General features: G+C 33.1%; 1 protein-coding gene across 12 annotated transcripts in view; it reads left to right on the top strand.

The window, feature by feature from the left end:
• Positions 1-18,677, top strand: part of LOC138703582 (histone-lysine N-methyltransferase 2C-like) — a 235,804-nt gene extending 217,127 nt beyond the window's left edge. For all 12 annotated transcript variants that reach the window (XM_069831570.1, XM_069831573.1, XM_069831575.1 and 9 more), the window contains 3 exons: positions 11,561-11,690; positions 12,103-12,285; positions 13,656-18,677. In XM_069831570.1, the coding sequence (XP_069687671.1) occupies positions 11,561-11,690; positions 12,103-12,285; positions 13,656-13,748 (406 nt within the window). In that variant the 3' untranslated portion in view covers positions 13,749-18,677. The remainder of the gene's footprint in view (positions 1-11,560; positions 11,691-12,102; positions 12,286-13,655) is intronic.
• Positions 18,678-22,753: the final 4,076 nt, after the last annotated feature.

Below are 22,753 nucleotides of genomic sequence, written 5' to 3'. Positions count from 1 at the left end.
AGATTATCATCAACCACATATAGAGGTTCAAATTTGATCCAGGCTACTTAATTGTGAACATTATCAATACATAAAATATTCAAACCCTAATTTTGTATATATATTTTTTTCCAGTTTATTGATACATTTCTGCAAATGACCACGAAGCTTCAATCAATGTTGAGCACATCACTGCCACTTCGTAGCACTGCCATATTGTATTTTTGGTCCAGAGAAAATGTTCGTATTTTAGAAAATTCGAGTGTTTTCATTCGTATGTATGTATGTAAACATTCCAAAGACTGGTTGAAACCTCATAAGAGATAACAATAAGGCACCACTCATGAGGCAATTAAGTTAGGAAGTAATGGGGTAGCATGGCCAGTTTCTTTCCCCCTCCATTGCATACATCGCTGACTAGTAACATATTACACTAATCAGACTTAAGATATATGCAACAGTTGTTCTTCCTGTCATCCATATCGTTAAGTGAGATACATTGCTTGATAATAGATATCAGCCAGAACGTCAATCAGAGGAGGCGTTTTTGTAAAATAGTAGTATTTTCCCTGAACCAAAAATGTAATATGACATTGCTACAAAATGGCAGTATTGAACATTGAAGGACATTCTTGATCGGTTGTGCAGCCATTTCTACACTCCTTTCATAGTCAGATTGTTCGTGACAAATATTTTGCCTCTTAAGTCTTTTTTGGTGATCCAAAAAGGTAGTCGCACAGGATAAATCTGGCTGGAAGGATGTGGCAGCACTTTCCACTAAAGTTTAGTAAGCGTATCTTGTGTGACTGTGGACAGGCATTATCGTGCAGGAGTTGATCCTTTAGACAATTTTCCACGTCTACTGAACTTTGTGGCTTCTCCCAGTTTGTCTTTCAAAAGACTATTGTAGTATGCTGCATTCATTCTTTGTTGATCTAAGCGAAAATTAATTAATGTCAGCCCTTTCACGTCCCAAAAACCCTAGCCATTATCTTTTCTGAAATGACTTCACTTCATCCTTTTTTGTTGGTGGCGAATTTGAATGTGTCCATTCTTTGCTAACTAGCTTTGTTCCACGGATGTATTAGCATATCCAAGTCTCATTGATTGTCACAATCCTATCCAAGAACTTACGACCCACCCTCTTGATTGTAGTACTGGAGATAGCCACAAAGTTACACTGGTTTTGTTTTGCTTCTTCTTGCACTCCTATCTTGCATACACTTTTGAAAATTTAGGTATTGGTGAGTAATTTTCTTGGTGCTTCAAATTCTGATATTTTCTTCCTGGCCAATTCCTAGACTTTTAGTCATCAGTTTTCCAGAATAAGTTTTCAGTCCATTAAATTTCTTTTATGTTGACAGAAATCATGGGACAAATAGCATGTGGCATGTTAAAACTATACTGTGCCCAGGTTTAAGTGATGTGCACCACTCAGAGACTACGTAATAAGACAAACAGTTTTTCTGATAGCTGTTCTGGGAGTCTTTTATAAATTTCTATATCGTTGGTTCCTTCTGCACTGAGAAACTTAATGATAATTTACTATGCAACATCATCTGAAATACACATACCAGTACACAGTATCTTTCATGTTTGTTTCTCCCTCCTATACAGAAACGAAAGATGGGTGATGGAAAAATAAGAGATTTTATAATAGATTACAGTAAGCTGACATATAATTTTTATGAGGAATTATTATTTAATACTTACTTACTTCTTACTTATGGCTTTTAAGGAACCGGGAAGTTCATTGCCGCCCTCAGAAAAGCTCACCATCAGTCCCTTTCCTGAGCAAGATTAATCCATTCTCTATCATCATATCCCACCGCCCTCAAATCCATTTTAATATTATCTTCCCATCTACATATCGGCCTCCCTAAAGATCTTTTTCCCTCTGGCCTCCCAATTAACACTCTATATGCATTTCTGGATTCGCCCATACTTGCTACATGCCCTGCCCATCTCAAACGTCTGGATTTAATGTTCCTAATATTATGTCAGGTGAAGAATACAATGCGTGCAGTTCTGTGTTGTGTAACTTTCTCCATTCTCCTGTAACTTCATCCCTCTTAGCCCCAAATATTTTCCTAAGAACCTTACTCTCAAACACCCTTAACCTTTGTTCCTCTCTCAAAGTGAGAGTCCATCCAAGTTTCACAACCATAAAGAACAGCTGGTAATATAACTGTTTTATAAATTCTAACTTTCAGATTTTTTGACAGCAGACTGGATGATAAAAGCTTCTCAACCAAATAATAACAGGCATTTCCCATACTTATTCTGTGTTTAATTTCCTCCCGAGTATCATTTATATTTGTTACTGTTGCTCCAAGATATTTGAACTTCTCCACCTCTTCAAAAGATAAATTTCCAATTTTTATATTTTCATTTCGTACAATATTCTGGTCACGAGACATAATCATATACTTTGTCTTTTCGGGATTTACTTCCAAACCTATTTCTTTACTTGCTTCAAGTAAAATTCCCGTGTTTTCCCTAATCGTTTGTGGATTTTCTCCTAACATATTCACGTCATCCGCATAGACAAGCAGCTGATGTAACCCGTTCAATTCCAAACCCTCTCTGTTATCCTGGACTTTCCTAATGGCATACTCTAGAGCAAAGTTAAAAAGTAAAGGTTATAGTACATCTCCTTGCTTTAGCCCACAGTGAATTGGAAACGCATCTGACAGAAACTGACCTATACGAAGTCTGCTGTACGTTTCACTGAGACACATTTTAATTAATCGAACTAGTTTCTTGGGAATACCAAATTCAATAAGAATATCATATAAAACTTCTCTCTTAACCGAGTCATATGCCTTTTTGAAATCTATGAATAAGTGATGCACTGTACCCATATACTCCCATTTTTTCTCCATTATCTGTCGAATACAAAATATCTGGTCAATAGTTGATCTATTACGTCTAAAACACATTTAAACTACAGTAATGTAAATTTTTTTTTAGACAAAACTAATGCAAAAACTTAAAATTTCCATGCCAATTATTATTAATTACAGTATGTTGAACATAATAGTGAAATTTCAGTTTAAAGAAGTGATTCTTGTATGAGAAGATGAAAAACAATTACAATTAATTTTTTATGAATCACTTACAAAATGTAAAAAATATTTACTAATTTAGCTGAAAATGTGTATATATAATAATCATAAATTTAGCTTCCCTTATGAAAAGGTTGCCAGATTTGACAAAGCGTATTACATATAATTTGGAAACACACCTAAAAGGTAAAATGATACATATTAGAAACAGTTGGGGAATTATATATGAAAACTGTTGGTCCAATATTTTAAAATTTTCTAATTTCACTTCGGCGTACCCATTAGAAGGAAATTGATTGAGATAGTTTGGTCATCTGAAAAGGATGGATGGTGACAGATTACCCAAAAAAAAAGTATCTGAATTGCTAGAAAAAGGAACGAGACCAAGAGGCAAATGGCTGGACCAGGTTAAGAGGGATGTCGAAAGAAAAGGAGAAGAATGGCACAAAAAATAGATGGAACTCAACTGTGGAAAAATAGGGAAAAATGGAGACTCTTATCGAAAAATCAACCCATGAGAAAGGACACGGGCTAGAAGAAAAAGAGAAAATCATTAGCTTTTACAATTTATAATTATGCACATGCTCTATTATAGCATACTGAAAACTATGGAATAACTCTTAACTGTTTCATGTCTGTATACCATAAAAATTAATTGTTATTAATGTTATATGAAATACATATTTCAATAATTACACAATGGTTGTGTTACCAAAAATGAAGATGTACTTCGAATACCAAAGTACAAAATAGTATCTTCAATTTAATATGTTTGTGTAGTGCCCTCAAACATATTGGTGTATTATGCTTAAACCTAAAAGATTAAACACTATTATAACACAGACATTAGAGAATAAGTTACGAACATTTAAAGCAATCCTAGTTAGAATGTGTTGTGAATTAAAGGATAAACTGAACAGACAGTAGTTGAATAATGCAAAATGGCAGTTTGCAAAGAATGGCTAAGAATTGTTGTTTAATCAACTGTCCCAAGACAGGTTGAACCTCATAAATAACACCAATAAGGCATTTAAGCAAGGAGATAATGGGGTAGGTTGGCCAATTCCTTTGCCCATCCATTGCGTATATCGCTGACTAGATAACATATTACACTAATCAGACTTCAGATGTATACAAACAATTGTTCTTCCTTCGACATATATCATCAAGTGATAATAGATGTAAAATCGTCCCATTCATTAGGTTAACATTCAGCTTGTCAAATGTGAACGGTCTTTGTTATTGCTCGCTGCCAACAATCAACAACAGTCAACATAAACAGTGCAGAGTTTAATTGCATCCCTAACTCGGAAACGAAGAAGCGCTGTTGTCATGTTTAAACAACAGTGAGAGGAGGAAACTGTAATAGCTTTATTACATGCTGAATTGATAGGCCTAGTATCCCTATACATTGTTTAAAACTATATAATAATTTATATTATATTTTATTATATATTAGGCCTATTATAATATGTTGTTGTATCATTATAAAATTAATTTCACAAAATGACTCTCATTCAGAATATTAAATTGTTCAGTCGCTTCTGATATTTTTTGGGGAACTTTAACTTTATACGTTATTTCAGATTTTACGCGAAAAAAAAAAAAACTTTCATCTATATCCTTAATATAATGAAAATGTTGTGTTCCAATAATAGTACATTATGCAACGAGCCTATAATGATAGTAATTAAGACGCGAGAATGTTTATGAAACGAGCGCAAGCGAGTTTCATAATTTTCATACGAGCGTCTTAATTACCATTATAGGCAAGTTTCATACGACTTTTTATGCTCGACCATATTTCTAGCTTGAAATTATTCATAACTTTCACGTTATCTTATGTGAATGGGAAGGGAACTGACCTTGTGCAATCTCGTGAATTGTGAGATGTGCGCAGACGCGAAAGTATTGATTTTTTCCCCGAAACAAATGTCAACGACCTTGATGTAATCTCGTTAACTTGCTATAACCTTGAAATTGAATTCGACATTGAAAAACGAGATGACAAATTGAATTTATTTGAATATTATTTACAATTAACGCTAATTATTATAGTAACAGAACATAACCTTCTGCGACAGTATTGGATTTCCAGACGTTTTGCTAGTTATCTTTTGATTGTATATCCGAGAATAATCGAAAACCTGAACTTTAATGAATAGGTGTACTTTAATGACATGCATTAAAGGACTGCTACCAGGTGTATAATTACTACAGTTCGGCATGGTCGAGCATAAAAAAAAGTATAAAATTGACATTGAAATGGCCATGAAATCCGCACTTGTTAAAAAGTCACGAGTATTATTATCTGTGTTGCAAACAATTCATTTCCGAGATAATCAGAAGGAATATTTTAGATATCCAGTATATTATTATATACTGCATATGCTTTATCAATTATTTTAATATGCAATAGTAGTTACATTAGTTAAAACGTAATGTATTAATACAACACAAATATAAATAATATACTTGTATGATGAGTGCACTAACACTTTCATTCATTTTACTTGTAATATGTCAAATTATATAGCCTAACGCAGGGTCTGTACATTTATGTAGGATAACAGTACATTATCTCTTGAAGAAACAACAGTAGAATACTGCATAGACATTGCAACACCAAATTTACTGCATGAGGAGTCTTGCGGTACAAAACAATAATCAATCAGTTAAGTTATGCATTATACAGCGGCGAGTGATAATCAAAACTCAAAGTGTATGCTGATGTTAACCCAGTGAGTGGGACGATAATACAGATCAGCCAGAACCTCTATCAGAGGTAGGCTAAGAATTATTCATTTAAAAAAATGAATGTGAGGACTAAAGAAGAAAGGCATCATGGCACAATAAATGATTGACTTAATGTCCATGAAAGACTGTCAGTGATTTGCTTCAATGCATCTGATAAATTTTTAAATTGCTAAAAATGCAAGATATTCAAAATCGACAAATTTCCACATGATACAAATGTAACTTATTAGCTCAGAATTGTAAATTTGCTTGTCATTGAATATGATTACCTTGCAAAACATTTATGTAAATAGGAAATATGTAACAATATCTTTAAGTATATGCTATATAGTGAACCAGATGAAATGGATGCAAGAGATATGAGCACTTAGGAAATTTCATCAGCCAATGAGAATATTATAAAGAAATATTGAGGTGCAAGATAGAAATGACTTCATAATAACAGACCACTGCATTGGATACTAACTTATTAATTTCGCTGATATATAAAACGAAAATAAACAATACTGCAATAAAGTACGTAAAATTCAAGTGTATACTTTCAGTTGTAATGATTTAATAAGTATCTTAATATATCGTAAGTACAAAACAGTAAACAATAATTGTGACGTATGTGTATGAGTCATTGTTTACTCAAGCTTGACCAGAGAATTTCCCAGTAATTTTTCTTTTGACAAGTCTGAAACTTCCAGTTTTTGTATTGTTTGTGATATGCGATATTCTGTATGCAGAGCATCTTATCAGTGAGAAGTAAATAACATTTTATGGAACATCAAACATTTATATCTGTGTCTAGGTTGCCTGTACTAAAGTCACTCAGATTTGCAGTTTTTCTTGTTTCATCATCATCATCATCTATAAGGATTATATCTACATCTAAAGTTTCACACTATTCTAGTAGCCTACTTCAGAAACGAGGGGGGGGGGGATACTTACTTACGTTCTAAGATAAAACTCCGAAAAAAATCAAATTACATCCAGTTTTGTGTATATGCATTTATAAAAAGACAGTGATATAGCTGGTGCATGTTTTTAGGTGTTTTGCAACAAATTAGTTATTTTATCATGTTACGAATAACATTCCCATTTATATTATTTTCTTTCTCATTATAAAAAGTATTGTTTGCTACAAAAACCCAATTTCGAAATCTTCTCCGAAATACACATTTTCAACATCATTTGAAAACGAAAAAAAGTTGTTTTGGGCATGACACCTGTCTCGTCTGTCTTTGTAGAGCAATTTACCCGGGAATGATGCACATGACACATAATTTTTAGGGGAACAAAAGGTCATGGCAATGATCTTGAAATTCTGAAAACATCTTTTAACTGGGTGATTCAAAAGACCATGTCAATACTCTGAAAGATGAGAAGACTGCAACAAGAAATGTAGATGTTGGTTTTCTACTTTTTGCTTTCTTTCAAGTAATGAAAAGGACTGTGATGTTAACAAAAGGAGGCTTCACTGCACAATAATTTACACTGAAACGAGCTCGAAGTGGACAGTACAAATTCAACAAAAGAGTCGCTGGGGGATTGCCTTGTTTACTAGTATTAATTAATTTAATTAAGTGGACATTTTGCTGTAATTGAGTCACTACAGCTGAAGTTATAATTACAGGAATGAAAAAAAAGCTTGAAAACAGTCTCTAATAGAAATAATTTTTATTTACATTTCTTATTGTAAACGACCTGCACCTCAGCTCCTAAAGTACTGATACAACATTTTGAACCACTTTTACTATCTTCACCACATATCACACTTCAACTGGCGAGTTTGGAGATCTTGTTCTTTTGTTATAGATTTCATTTTTTTCTGTGAAAGCTTAACACAACAATGAGTAATCAGTATTCAGTAGAACTGCTTTTTGTAGGAACATCATCTTTACTGTTAAAATGCCTCAGCTTTGTTAGATATAATTCTGAATAATACACTGTACAATATTTTGAATCAAATGAAAAAATTGCGTTTTGCTAAAAGAAAATGTCTTAATTTCTTCCCATACTCATGTTGTACACCCTACATTGTCTAGGGAACATCATTTCACTTGTTAAATATTTTTGTCAGAATCCAAAATTAAAGATACACAGTTCTTTTTTCTTCGTATTTATAGCTTAGAATAAAACCTGATTGACAGTTTCGACTTAATTGATTTGTTTATTTTAGAATTTGTTTTTGTTGCGTAAATTTTATTTATGAAACTAATTTGTTCCTTGCTTAAAATAACACAATTCTGAATACATATATTAAATGTAACAATATATTAAATAATAGCTTGCAGACTGTTAATACATTTCGAATTCGAGTGAATTTTTAGAAAAGAAAAGATGTTACAGTTATGTTCTAGTTTTACGTAACTAGAAAATGTGATTCATCTTACCACAGTTTTTGTCTAGGGCTAAAATCCGTAATCTTGCAGTTAAAATAATTGTCTTGTGTTGAAACGTTGTCTGGTTTAGCTGTAATTAGAATGAAAAGCACATCTATTCTGAAACTTATTGTCTTTCTTTCAGTCACTATCTTCAAGGTTGTGGAAAGGTAACAGAGATAAAGGTTCCATACTGTAGTGTATTATATCTCTGTCAGAGCTACGTGATAAAGCAAGTGGAGACAATAAGCATTATTTACACATTTATCATAACAAGTACATACACCTTTTCAGAAGTTCGTTAACAGCTACCTATATTTCCAACAAGAAATTAATGATTGACTAAGTAAATTATAATGTATTAAAAAAAAAGATTGCATTCATTGAACACCAAGAATACTCGAAACACAGGAATAAATGGAAATATAACACAATTCATTCAACATTTAAGCTGAAAGAAGTGGGCTGACATTGGAAAAAGCATTGTCAAAAACCGATGAAAAGAATTGTTCTATGTTTCCACAAAATTTTCGAAATATCTTTTCCACTCATTTATGCAGAAAAAGCTTTAAAAAAAGTGCATTATGTGGACAGTAGGAATAAAGGACTGATCAGAAACATACATTAAAATACATACACAAAAATAACTAAGAAATATCAATTCAAAAGTGTAAGTGGGCTTTACTGGAAGGCAAGATTCAAAATGGCTTAAGGTGGCCTTCAGAAGCTGAAACATTTTTTTTTTTTTTTTTTTCTTTTTGTGTAATGGGCTTTTCTTAAGTGTATGGTGAAAAAAAAATGTTTAAATATCTCTAATACTTTTCAAGTTATGACCGGAAATGTGAGACTGTGTCAATTGACTTGACCTTTTTATGGACAAAACTTCTCACCTTCGGTAAGATTGTCACTCATTTCCTGTAACTTACGTTTTTCAAAACCGTTTTCCTCATAACTTCCAATTTTTTAGATAAATTTGTGAAATTTTGCATGCAAGTCTATTTCATACTGGGGCACAAACTCTGCCTTTAGCACTGTTTTATCATTTCAAGTTATTTTTTCATTGATAATTCTTTATGTAAAAATATAATTCATGGCAAAAAAAAAATCGCAAAAAATATTTGTATTTTTAACTGGTAATGGGCAGGATTTATTAACACACTCATTATGAATAAATTGAAGAAGAAGGCATTTTAAAATATTCAGAATTACAGAAGATATCAGCGAAATTAATTTTTCCTGTACAAATTGTACCCCCAACGAACTTAAAAATATAATTACCTTAACAATTTTTTTTTTCCTTTTTTGGATTCTAAAAATTGTTTACTGATCTAGAAATCTAATCAATATACCAAATTCCAGCGCAAAATTGGTTCAGGATATGTAGAAATTAAATTTTGAATTTTGCTAAATTTATTCCAGCGAAAGTTGTACATACCCCCTGAAATAACTGAAGTGTGAACCATTGGAAACCACCCAAATTATATAGTATTGTTCGCGGTTAGAAAGAAATTTATTACTGTCAGTACTAGTATTCTTTTAATGTGTATGAAGTACTACAGAACGGTCTTGAAACTTCTGTGAATAGCAAGTAAGGTTAAATTTGAGAAATTTGGATAGTCTACATCTCGCAAGAAAATGTCTCTTTGAATGCATAAAATAGGATAATTGCAGTGTTTCGTTTGTTTCGCCGTTCATGTACTATGCAGACACAAGATATTTCTTCTGACTTGTGGTATATTGCTATTCTGTATGAAGAGTTCGGAAATGTATGTCAATACCATTACATTAAGATTGTTCTATTGGTCCTATATCTCACATCTACAAGGATGTAAGAACTTATTCCTGTGAAACATGCGCAAAAAAAAAAAAAACTATTTTAACATGACAAGTCCAGTTCATAAAGAGGCATGCATTAATGTATAAGATTATTAATGGCATTCTCTGGTTTGTTTTGTGTAAGAATTTTAAAATTGTATTTGTTAATTGTAATTGGAAAACCAAAGTAAAATGTCAAATTAATGTATGATACAACTTTTGAGAAAGCATTTAGTCATATTTGTTATGAATGTCTTTCAGGATTTCTACAAAAAATCACTATTACCTGCATTAAACAAGTAATACAGAAACTGCCAAAAGAATGATTTTACAATAATCGGGCAAATGTTTAATTTGTTCCTGGTCATAAACTTCTGGTATAAGATTTTCAATGATTTTTATTTTTACTCATAAAAAGGCACATCAAATAAAGATGACTAAAATTTTGATGTAATAAAATCGTTAAATTTTTATTATCTTTTTTTTTTTTCTTTATCATTTGCTAGCATTGTTTAATGTCACTTTTTATCTTTATATATTTTTCACATTGGAATACCGTTGTTGTTTTTTTCTCCTCCTTCAGAAGATGGAAATTTCATTTCACATCACATGTTATGTTATCCAACTCATTATTATTGTCTTACATATCATCTTCAACTCGTTAAAATTATGCTGATCTTGAGGGAGCAAAATAAAATACGAACTGCAGGCATTAGTTTCTTTAAAAACTTCAACTGTAAGAGCTCACCAATAAGAACGTTAAACAAACTCGTAAATAACAGACAATTCTGTTTTACTCATATACACAGTTTTTCATAAAGATTTGAAGAGTTACAAAACTTTATTTCAAGGAAACTACTGAATTTACATTAATGAAACCAGTCCAGAATGAACGAAGAGCTCAAACAGTTGGTGCATGTATATGCTTTGTTAAGACAAGGGTTCACATTCCTGCTGCTAGGCCATTTCATTTTCTTCATCTGCAGCTAATACTTGTATTGCACTGCTTCTAGGCAGTCACTCACATTGTTTTGTTCAGCTGCAGCTCGCATTCCTCACTGTTGTGCAATGGCTGCTACATGTGTGAAGAAATTGTTCTGCATTTTGGAATTTCAGACTACTAGCTCAGTGATTATTGTCCAACGTGAATTTCGTAAAAAATTCGAAAAGAACTCACACAGTGTTCCTAACGCATTAGATAGGAATTGTATCTAAAACTGACCAGCATCTAATGCTGTGACCCCCAATATCACCAAACTTCACACCGTGTGACTTCTTTTTTTGGGGTTGCATCGACGACAGGGAATTCGTGTCACCGATGTTGTATGATATCGCTGTGGTTAACACTATCGACAAGTTCGTGTTAATGCAAGTGTGGCAAGAACTAGACCATCGTGTGGATGTGTGCTGTGTCAGCCGTGGTCACCTGTCTGTCAGGCAGATGTCTCCGTTTCTTTGTGCGAAATTATTATTTATTTAAGATTATCCTATTTGAAATTGGTTACTATTTCCAACCCACCCACCGTTTTATGTATATGCACCGAATCAACACAATTTTTTTTTTTTTTTCAGATCAAAAATCCAAGGTTTAGGGCTTTATGCTGCCCGGGACTTGGAGCGCCACACCATGGTGATAGAATATATTGGTGAGGTGATCCGAACCGAGCTCTCAGAGCTGCGTGAGAAGCTGTATGAAGCTCGGGTAAGTAAAAGTTTATTTTCACAGAATAACCTCAGACTACATTTAATTTAGTTTCGTGAAACCTCACTTGAAACATTATCATGACTTTTAGCGTTTTGTAACATCTGTGGAGTTTACATTTAGCTTTTTGGAACATTTTTAACAGGAACATATCAGTAGTTTATAGGTAATGCAGTGTATTTCAATATGATATTTTGACTGAAAACTTACATGATAAATGCATGGTGAGAAGAGGGTTAATGGCTTTATTGCCAAGAACGCAGCATTAATTAACAACAACTAAAATGACACATTTTATCTGTCACTTCTTATAGATGATGGTGTTCTTTCCATTTTCATCTAAGATTTTTACTAATAGTAACATCCTTAACTCTGAGTAACTCTTTCAAGTCCTGTTATTGTATTGTTACAGAACCGTGGTATTTATATGTTCCGGCTAGATGAAGAGCGTGTTGTGGACGCCACTTTGTCAGGAGGACTCGCCCGGTATATTAATCATTCTTGTAATCCAAACTGCGTGGCTGAGATCGTGGAGGTGGAGAGAGATCTCAGGATAATCATTTTTGCCAAGAGACGTATCTCCCGTGGAGAAGAGGTAAGCATATATTCACACACAGTAACCAGCATACTATATAAGAAATTAGGGACCTCATTGCATCTAGCATAGCAGGTGATAGAATATACAGGGTGGCCACTTAACTCTTTCACCTCAGATAGCATGTGAAATATTTCAGATATACACAAACCAATAATATTTACATCGAAGGGGACATCTGATACACCTATTGTATTTTTTTGTACATGAAATAATTTCCAAGATATTAGAGTCAACTTTCTTTTTTTAAATGAGAATCAACTATAATCTTTTCGCTGTAAGAAAAATCCTAATATAAACAATAGCACATGACTGAAGTGAGGCTTCATTGGTCGCTGTTTGGCGCCATAGATTCTCAGTACATGTTCCCGCCTACTGTTGTACATTCTGTTTCAAGTTAAAGATTTCCCGTTGCTCATCAAGTAGGCCTAACCTCACTACTATGCATTCGTTTGCTTAGGAAACATTTACTTTATAATTACTGTAATTAAATTATCACATAACGTATCATATACCTTTAAGACTATTTGTTTTCTCCGCTTTTGAGAGGGTTTCCACTCTTATGTTTAATAACCACACACACCGAGGATGCAGAAGCCATACTTCAGTACCACGTGCTTACGTGAACAACTACGAGCTCAAGTGACGCCAGCTTGTTACAAGAACAGACTACCTCGGTATTACTGTTGGTATTCATCCGCGTTCATAATACATAACAAAATATAAAAGTAGCTTTTCTTTTACATAGCGTTTTACATGTAAGTGAAGTTATATGTATTTAACAACTAGAATTCAATTTTTTATTTTAAAATAATACAAGATTATAGTTTCCAAATACGAACTGTGTTTTCCTGCGTCATGTGAGTGTTTCGACTGGGAGCCAATCACGGGTATGACAGCAACATGCTTATGTTTACATTAGGATTTTTCTTACAGCGGAAACAGTATATGTTTAGATCCCTCATTTGTTGGTAGGCTTCGATAAACGAAATCTCTCCTGAAATTTTCTGTCACTTAATTCCTCTAAAGGATTTCTTCTCTCTGTTGACACACCATCATCCCAATTAAAGCAATCCAAATACACTAATTCGTATTCAGAGTCATCAGTTATGAACCTGGCTGTCATTTTATGTTACTGTTGACCACTGGCTATCTACCTTAACCACTTTAATATGGCCAGTTAGAGATTACCATGGTTAATCTCTTGTTTAAGGCCTAATCAGGTCGATGCATTTTAAAAATGGTTAACCATGGTTAAGTGACAATTTTAAGTAGTGGTTGTACTAACCGAGATTGATTCATGTGGCCATAAGAGAAATATTACTTGGGCTATAGTATATTTCTTAATTCCTGAATTTTTTTTATTGTAGCTGGCATATGACTACAAGTTCGACATTGAAGATGATCAGCACAAGATTCCCTGCAATTGTGGAGCACCAAACTGTAGAAAGTGGATGAACTAAGATGTTGAGATACAAAGGTACAAAAAAAGAGTTAAAATCTCTCAACTACATTCCCTTAATAACTAAGTCAACCAATTCCACCGACATAAGAAACCAAAAAAATTGGTTTCAGATTTTTGTAGATTATTTTTACATTTTAAACGCAGTATAACTGGTGATAAGATATGTTTTAGGATGTACCATTATTAAGCCCCTAAGACAAGAATTTCTTATGTAGTATAATTTTTATACTGGTCTTTTTTTTTCTGTGTGAATTTGACTACTGAACTTACATAATAGCATGTGATATATAAATATTCGTGACCAGACGCAGATGGGTTGGTGGTAGCCATACAAGTAAGCACTGTAATACTTGTCAATAGAATGAAGTGGAAATTGTGGGATTTTGTTCGTTACCCTGAGCTTAGGTTGTCTCGTTTTGATGTGAAGTCGTGACTGTACAGATGACTATTATATAGTTAACTCAGCCTGTAAATAAAGTTTGTTTTTAATTCGTATATTTTCCCTCCATTCTGTTCAAGACTTTATAGTGCTTATGATCCTTCCTTGTTGGAACGAGCAGACATTAGCATAGTGTCCGTCGACTCTTTTTATGTTGTGACTCCAATGGGGTGCCTGTTTTATATGCATTAGAGCAAAAAAGAAAAAGTACAATAGAAAGAGAATTGGTTTGTATATAACATGTAAGTACCCGAAGTGCTGAATTATCGTCATACTGTAAAATAGTTTTAAACTGGAATGCGACGTGAAGATTGTTGTACACTACATGTAATAAAGTAACTGTAAGAAACTGTATAAATACATAATTGTGTGTTATAAATGCTTGAATCATAATTAGCACTTACAGACGTGATTGTTTTCATGCCAGTATGGGTGTTGGGCTGAAGCTTGTGAGAATGTCAGAGCAACTGAGACTTCCAAGAAATTACATTCACATAAACAAGCAACATGAATATTAAGTTGCCCTCCCTTCTCTGCATTGTTGGCTCTCGCATATCTTACTCTTTTCATTTGCAAGGAGTTATATTTGTTAATTTGCGAAATTTGTTGTAATTCGGTTGGTTATTTGTAACACTTCCATGGTAGTTATATATGCAATACAGGTTATCTTACGTCGGCTTTATAGTCTTCAATATTTCAACGCGAATTATTGCAGCTACCCTTTCCTCTACTGCTGCATTTTAGAGGGGGTAGATGGGCTTCACTTGAGACAGAACACTTACCAACAAGGAAGAAATTGATTTCAGAAATAATGAACTGTCCAGTTCATCATTATATTACTACAGACACAAGTAAATGTTTCTTTTTATGATAAATATATTGTTATCTGCTCTTGTTTTATTTCAGGCGAAGATTTTTATAGGAATTTAAAACTTGTAATATAAATTACATGGACTTATTTTAACGCTTGAATCATGTGTGAAAAGTATGGCAATTAAATGTCTCGACTTCCCTTTCTCTGCTAATCTGAAAAGTTTTATCTTTTACTAAAAAGTGCTTATGCAGTACTTATGTAAATGATTTTGAAGAGTTTATTTTGAATTAATACAAGACATCCTCCCCCTTTTCTTTACTTCAAACTTTATTTTTCGCAAGAAAGATGCTTCTTTTATGTCTGTATTTAGTTAATAAACTGTAAGAATCGTGTAAGTTAAATTTTAAACCCATATTTCCTTTTAGAGGCTTACCCTATTTTTCTGACGGCAATGTGAAAATTGTCACTAGACTGCTATTAGGAATTTGAATAACAATAAAAATCTTTTTTTAAAAACATGTCATATAATGAGACAGACTCGATAATTTCAAGTAACATAACCTTTATAGATAATAAATACCACATAATCGTTGCAATTTTTATTATTTTTTTTTTGGCGTGTAAATATACGGTGTGACCATTATGTGAAGAATAAATTAAAATGGTAACAATTGGTCGCATCAACTTTCAGTGATCAGCTTCCATGTAACAGGAAGTGTGCGAGCAAAAAGGGCCAAGTTACGTGATTTGTAACAGAAGAGGAAGGAGAGGGGAAGGAGGGAAACCGGTATTAGTGTGGAATGCTGGAACCATAACACAAATAATACCTTAAAGCAGTGGTTCCCAAACTTTTTGAAGGTGCGACCCACTTTTCGGTGAGACTTTGTATGCAACCCCCTCTCTACTGACCTGGTAGGGTACTTAACCTCATTCCAAAAATACAGATCCCTGTCATATCGAAAACAATTAAAGTTTTACTCAAAATTACTGGAAACCACCCCAAGAACGATCAAAATAGAAAATTAGTGCAATAATGATATGAAATATTACATGAAGATCATTTCTAATAGCTTACTTTGCTGATATTTTGGAACACCTAAACACGTTGAATAGTACGAATTTGCAAGGCCAATATATTAACATAACAACAGCCAGGGATAAAATCAAAGGATTTATAGAGAAACTTGATTTCTGATCTATGTCATTTCACAAGAAGTAATGTGATATATTCTACTGTGTTAAGATCTGAAAAATTTAGCTACGTGTGATACGGCAAATACTGAGTTTGTTAAATTAAGTTTGTACAATTCTAAACAACAGGTTTTTGAGTAGTTTCCGAAAGACACTCAAAACATTACGACAATCACAGATGGATACTCAATCCATTCTTAGATAGTTGCGTTCAACTAGCTGAAATTAAAAAAAAAATAATAAATAAATAAATAATAATAATAATAATAATAATAATAATAATTTTTTCACAGAGTGTAGATCAGTTGTGGATCAAAAGAATGCATGAATACCTCGAGTAAGGCCTATTTTATAGCATTTGCAACCTCATTTTTATGAAAAATAAGCTTTTTGTGTATGATTGCCATCAAAACAAAGACGAAAAATCTCATTGAACTTGAGAGTGATATCACTATGTGTGTATCGAATACAGAGTCCAGATTTAAGAGATAGTTTCTGAAAAACAGACATATTTGTCGAATTAATAAATTTATTTTTTACTTTAGTGTATAACTCCCAAAACTTTGAATGTTGTTTATGTTTCTGAATACACAGTAAGTATATGTTAATAACGCGTTTTTGGTTTTATTTTGTAAATCATTTCGCGATCCCAGTTTGGAAACCACTGTCTTAAAGTCTGTTATTGAATTAAAAACACTTTTTATTGGCTAAAAGCATTCACAGTATTGTTGAGCCACATGTATCGGTACATCTGATACACTGAAGTCGATATTATCTGACTACTGGACCAGTCCGCCGAAAGATGATTGGCCTATGTCTAAAAAAAAAATATTTGAAAACTCGTAAACAACCATCACTCAGAACCAACAATTGTACTGAACTGAAGGTATTTATGGGTATTGGCTTGGTGATAACATCTCGCATCCCCACTTCATTCACTTTTGTCAGCGGCCACTATTGTTTTTCGCATATTCGACCTTGAGTATAAAGATACTTTGTGTTGCAGTGGTGGCACGTTATTTTTTAATAATTCTTGATCGTGATAATAATATCCATGCAACGATTATGCAGTGAAATTTTGAAGTCCTGATCAGTTTGTCTGTAAATAAGGGCACGACCATTATGCAATTAAACACGGTAATCTATTTGTAATGTTGCATATTTAATATGATTCTTTAGCCAGAAATTTTTAGAAATTTATTTTCTGAATTTTGTTCTGAGGTAAGATGGACACTCATGCCATCTGTATGGATAATACTGTATGGATCTTTTTGCGTGATGAAAACTTTCTTTTAATGGAACTTTGAACAGGTTTTAATATAAAAATAATTAAAATAAGTATTATTTATTTTTTCGAAATTCTTAATCAGTGTGGGTGAGTGTTCTTTCTCTAAATTAAATATTGTGTGTGTATTTCATGTTGTTTGTTGGATAACATTTTTACATAACCTATAGCTGAAAGCTCTGTGGGTTTATGACTTGAACATGGAAGAGACTGGAATGATTTATACATAATGTTTGTTTATTGCATTTATGGTTGATTGTGGTAAATGGCATCGTGAGGTTATCTGGTAACTTGAGGTTGATAAAATAACCTGAGTTGTCAATCCCAAGTTATCTATAAACTTTTTTAGTGTTGTGAATAGCAGAAACTTTGTAGAAATTGATATTGTATTAAAATACATAGGTGCGAATTCTTCGTGGATATTTTCTATTTTTAGTTATATACAAATATATTATATATATATTGAATTTAAGAACAAAAGAAATATAAAAAAGCTAACTTGCCAAAGTAAAAATGTTTGTTAATGCTTGTTTAGGTGATGTGGGTATGTTCAGATCGATATTGTACTGAGGCTAGTGCAATAGCAGTGAAGCTGGATGAATATTTCACTATTTGTGATAATGGTGTTTTCCATAACTTGCCTTCATACAGTAATGTAAGAAAACTTAACCAAGACTATTAACGCAAATCATTTGTAAGCGTTTGAAAGGGTACTTTTATATCTAAACATGATGTTTGGGTGCATTTCTTGATTGTAAACGTCTAATATTGTGAGGCAGATTGCAGTTCTTTTCCCTAATTTGACATTTTCAGTTACTTTATATCCTCTCTCTTTATCCCTTTTGCTTGCCGAATTTCTCTTTTATTCTTTCTTATTCCACATGCTGGGGTTGTGCGTCAACTTCATTCCTACAAGCATTATTTTGTCTTATCCTGTATTGTTATCCTGTCTTCTGTGGAGCTGCTGTTGTCCGTTGAGATTCCTTTTCCCTTTGATTCTTCATTTGTTAGGTGTAAATTGCTAAATTGCTTGTGCTGGATGTTTTATGTTTTTTCTTGTGAAAATGTTGTAATGTAGTGGTCAGTCAGTATTTTATTAGTTTCACCCGTGGAAGAAACTATTTCAAATGTATACCACATTTTTACCACATTTTCAAACATTGTAGAATATTGATAAAAAATGACATGTTAATAAGTTTTTAAGCTGTTTTGATCTCCACCTTTTGCATTACAAGTACCCACCTGGTAAACTTTTGAAACCAAAGTTTAACCCTTCCTTCGTCATTATCATCCATATCGTAATTCATCCCTTGTCAGTTGTGTCCTTGAGGTAAGGTTATATATTATCTTCATGTTAATTAAGTCCATATGTATTCTTGCTTCGTGTTCCTCCATTTATTTCACAGAAGGACAATCAATAAAACATACAATTATACAAGAGAATTGTATTATATACAGCACTACCTGAAAAAGAATTCTAGTGAATAGCATGACGTTAATGTACTGTTGTGTATAAATGAAATGCCATTTATACAATGTATGAAATGAAGTTGTATGTAAAAAAAATGTGTTTTGAGAAATTGCTATAATTTATTTCTTCCCATTATATTTTTATGTTTATGTATGACACTGAACATTAAGCTCCAACACATATTATGTGATAACAAAATACATTCACTGTTGGTTATACAGTATGCGGCAAAACAAATGACACTGAAATTATCGCTCATCTGCTGTCCATGTTTCCCCGGCAACCAAGCGTTTATTTATTTTATACTAGCCGTACCCGTGCGCTCTGCTGCACCCATTAGAAATAAATATAAAGTAACTATATAATTAAAATAGGACATTTGATCCAGGGAACATTCGTGTTTGATAGAAGAATAAATCGTTTATTATGTTACTTAATTTAAATTGAATTAAAAAATTAAAATGCGATCATTTTGATCCAGAGACCACTCATTTGGTCATAAAAATTATTTTAGGAAATACAAGAAACGAATATACAGAATAGCCTATCAAGTTTTCTGTGCATAAGAATCTATTTTAATCTTACCTGTCCTCGATTCACTCAGAAGTTACTGTGATAACATTATAGCATTATGTCCATCTAGAGAAACTACACTTTCCAATGGTGAATTAATAATTAATTATACAAATCGGTTAATTTAGCTTCCGATATTACTTCATAGAAATGCAGAAACATTATCTGTAGGCTATCTTTCATAGCTTTCGATTGTTGCTGTCCAAGGCCCCTTATAGACGAAGTCATTTGTTTTCTAATTCATTACACGGCCTTAGATGGCAGTTATTTTAATTTTAAAACTCATTTAGCTCATTAAATATCAGTCCTACCAACATTTTTCAAGGAATAAAACTTATCGAAAATTATTTTTAAAGAAACTTTTGTTATGTAACATTTTTCACAAAAGTCAATAATAAGCGAGATATTTCGATTTATTTAATTCAGGCCCCCTTATAACCCCCCTTTTAAATGTATTTTGAATGCCATATAGCCTAAAATCTAAGTTACAACGAACTTAATTTATATTCCAATTTTCATCGAAATCCGTTCAGCCATTATCGCATGAAAAGGTAACAAACATACAGACAGACAGACAGACAGACATACAAACAAAAATTTCAAAAAAGCTATTTTCGGTTTCAGGGTGGTTAATTATATATGTTAGCACCAATTATTTTTGGAAAATCGAAAATTACCAGAAAAATTTCGGCTACAGATTTATTATTAGTATAGATGATACTCGTAGTTTGACATATTGTATATTCAATGTCGGGGTTACTACTGCAATTATGGTTCTCACAACAGAGGAGAAGGTGTTTATTGTTGAGCATTATTTCCGGTCATACAGAGTACTGAAATTACGACATACTCAGAAAATCAAGCATTATAACATGCAAGGCGACATAAGACTGATCCCGTAGGATAAAACTTCTCGACGACAACTAACATTGTTGTGTTATTTGGTGTCACATTGTTAAATTGCTCCTGGTACTGCTCTTTAATGTGATGCAAGCTCGCCCCATTCTGACACTCACTCTGTATGACTGGAAATAATGATCGACAAAACACTTCTCCTTTGTTGTGACAACCACAATTGCAGAAATCAACACAACACTGAATTCACAATATGTCAAAATATAATATACAATAAACAAATACTTCGTTGCTAGAGAAATGTGGACAGTAAATGAACAATAGTTTGTGTCGTTTGTTTTGCTGCATACCATAGTATGATTCCAAAGTTTTTTTTTTTTTTTTTTTTTTTTGCAAAAGGTTCCATCAAAAGAAACATTTTCTTAATATAAATAAAATTACTTTCTTGAGAAATATCATCCATTAGTTGAGTGTTTTGTGGTTAATTGATATTCATTTCCAGTTTATACACCTTTTACAGTCACGTACATTGTAAACCATTTTTTTTGTTAAAAAAATAACATCATTTGTCATTATTTCATTAGTTTACCATCTGTTTTTTTACAATGCTCAGGAGTTGGAGTTCGATTATAGACAGGTTATAAAAATTAATTTGCAGTTTTCCCCCCCCCCCCCTTTTTCTTCTGGACGTGAAAAGTATCTTAAAAAAAGGTGTGCAACAGAAATGACACATCATTTAACATACACAAAATATATTTCTGTTTGCAATACATTCAAATAATAATGTAGTTTGGTAACTTTTTTTTGAGACGCGTTGTAACAGAGAATTTCAACTTGATTTTAAACAAGAATATGACTGTGTGAAGTTATATTCTCAATAAAATATTTTGTGCCAACAGAGTCGGATGGAAATTAAAAAAGTACCATAGGAACAGTTTTTCGCTAAACTGGAGAATTTGCACGGTAGCTTTGAACTATGCCGTTACAGTTACGACCAAATTTAACTAAATACACAATGTCGCAAACATGATAATTACATGACGTTGGTCTGTGGCATTGTTAGAAGGAGAAATTTGTTTTTTTTTTTCTTTTTCTCTCTACCTTCTTCGTTCTGAACATTACTGAGAGATAGCACCACTGTTACTCTCATCTATTTCAATGATTTTCCCTGGACCACCAATTTGTTTGAATGACATTTCTACATAGAAAATTAAGACAGATCTTACAAGCTATCTCCAATTACTAAGAGTATAGTCATCAAAATTATGTGTCAATTTTAGCTCGAACTAAAATCTCTCTCGCATTTTCTCTTGTTTCATCATGGCCAAATGGATTTATCTCTTTGGTATTGATGTTTCTAGTCGGTCATGACCTTTATGACAGTTCTTGTTTCATAATATTGATAAACAATATAATTAAAGTGGTGAATAATTTCATGGCCCCTAATAGTTCTTTTTCGTAAAAGATGAGGTATTTTCTCTAGGCCACAAATAGAACGGCAATGTTGTCATAATTACATACTTAATGCTTTGGCGAACATTAACCGGATATTTACTTTCCGTCATTTGAATGATATTCTGTGAAACACACCTTTTTTTCCCATTATTTTGTTGTGATAACCTACTTTAACATCTTACTACAACTGCATTTTATTTTAGTGCTTTCAGAACACTGCTGTTGTACTGCATAAACCTTGCACTTGACTAATGGAGTGATTTATTTAAGAACATAGTCTCATATTTTACTAACACCATTTCGATTGCCCTTTGTTTGACACAGCTTGGTACGGCCCGGTGACTAGTGGCCAGCGAGTAACGTTGGCTATCGACATTGCTCTACCGTGCATATTATCCAGTTTTTAAATCTGTGTTCAACAACAGTGGAAAATAATTTAATTTTGTAATGTGTCTGTTATGCTCATGCCACACGCCAAGCAAAAGCACAACCAATGCGTGCAAGTAGGAAAGCAGTAGAATGCAATCAACTGGTGGGTTGACATCAGTGCAATGCTGAACAGTGCAGTGGGCTACGGTGGGCTGCGAAGCCCAGTACAATGGGCTAGGAAGCAGGTGCATCAAGAAGTGTTGGTCTTGGTTGGGCTGGGCTGCTTACGCATGTGGACTGGCAGTGCTGAGTGGTGGGCCAGCCTGCAGGACTCTGACATACATACATAGTGTTCTGCCCAAGGGCAGGTTTTTCACTGCAAACCTAGCATTCTCTAATCTTTTCTATTTTCTGCCTTCTTCTTAGTCTCCGCGGTCTAGATACATGAGACACTATGGAGCTTTTCAAATACGTAATTACATTCTAGGTTGAATAAATAATTTGGAAATTACAGGCATAATAAATTGGACAAATAAAGGCGTTTGCATCTT

Source organism: Periplaneta americana, chromosome 7 (assembly GCF_040183065.1).
Source record: "Periplaneta americana isolate PAMFEO1 chromosome 7, P.americana_PAMFEO1_priV1, whole genome shotgun sequence".
In the NCBI taxonomy this organism is placed as follows: domain Eukaryota; kingdom Metazoa; phylum Arthropoda; class Insecta; order Blattodea; family Blattidae; genus Periplaneta; species Periplaneta americana.
The sequence above is the reverse complement of the archived record's forward strand: the minus strand, read 5'-3'. Positions and strand labels throughout refer to the sequence as shown.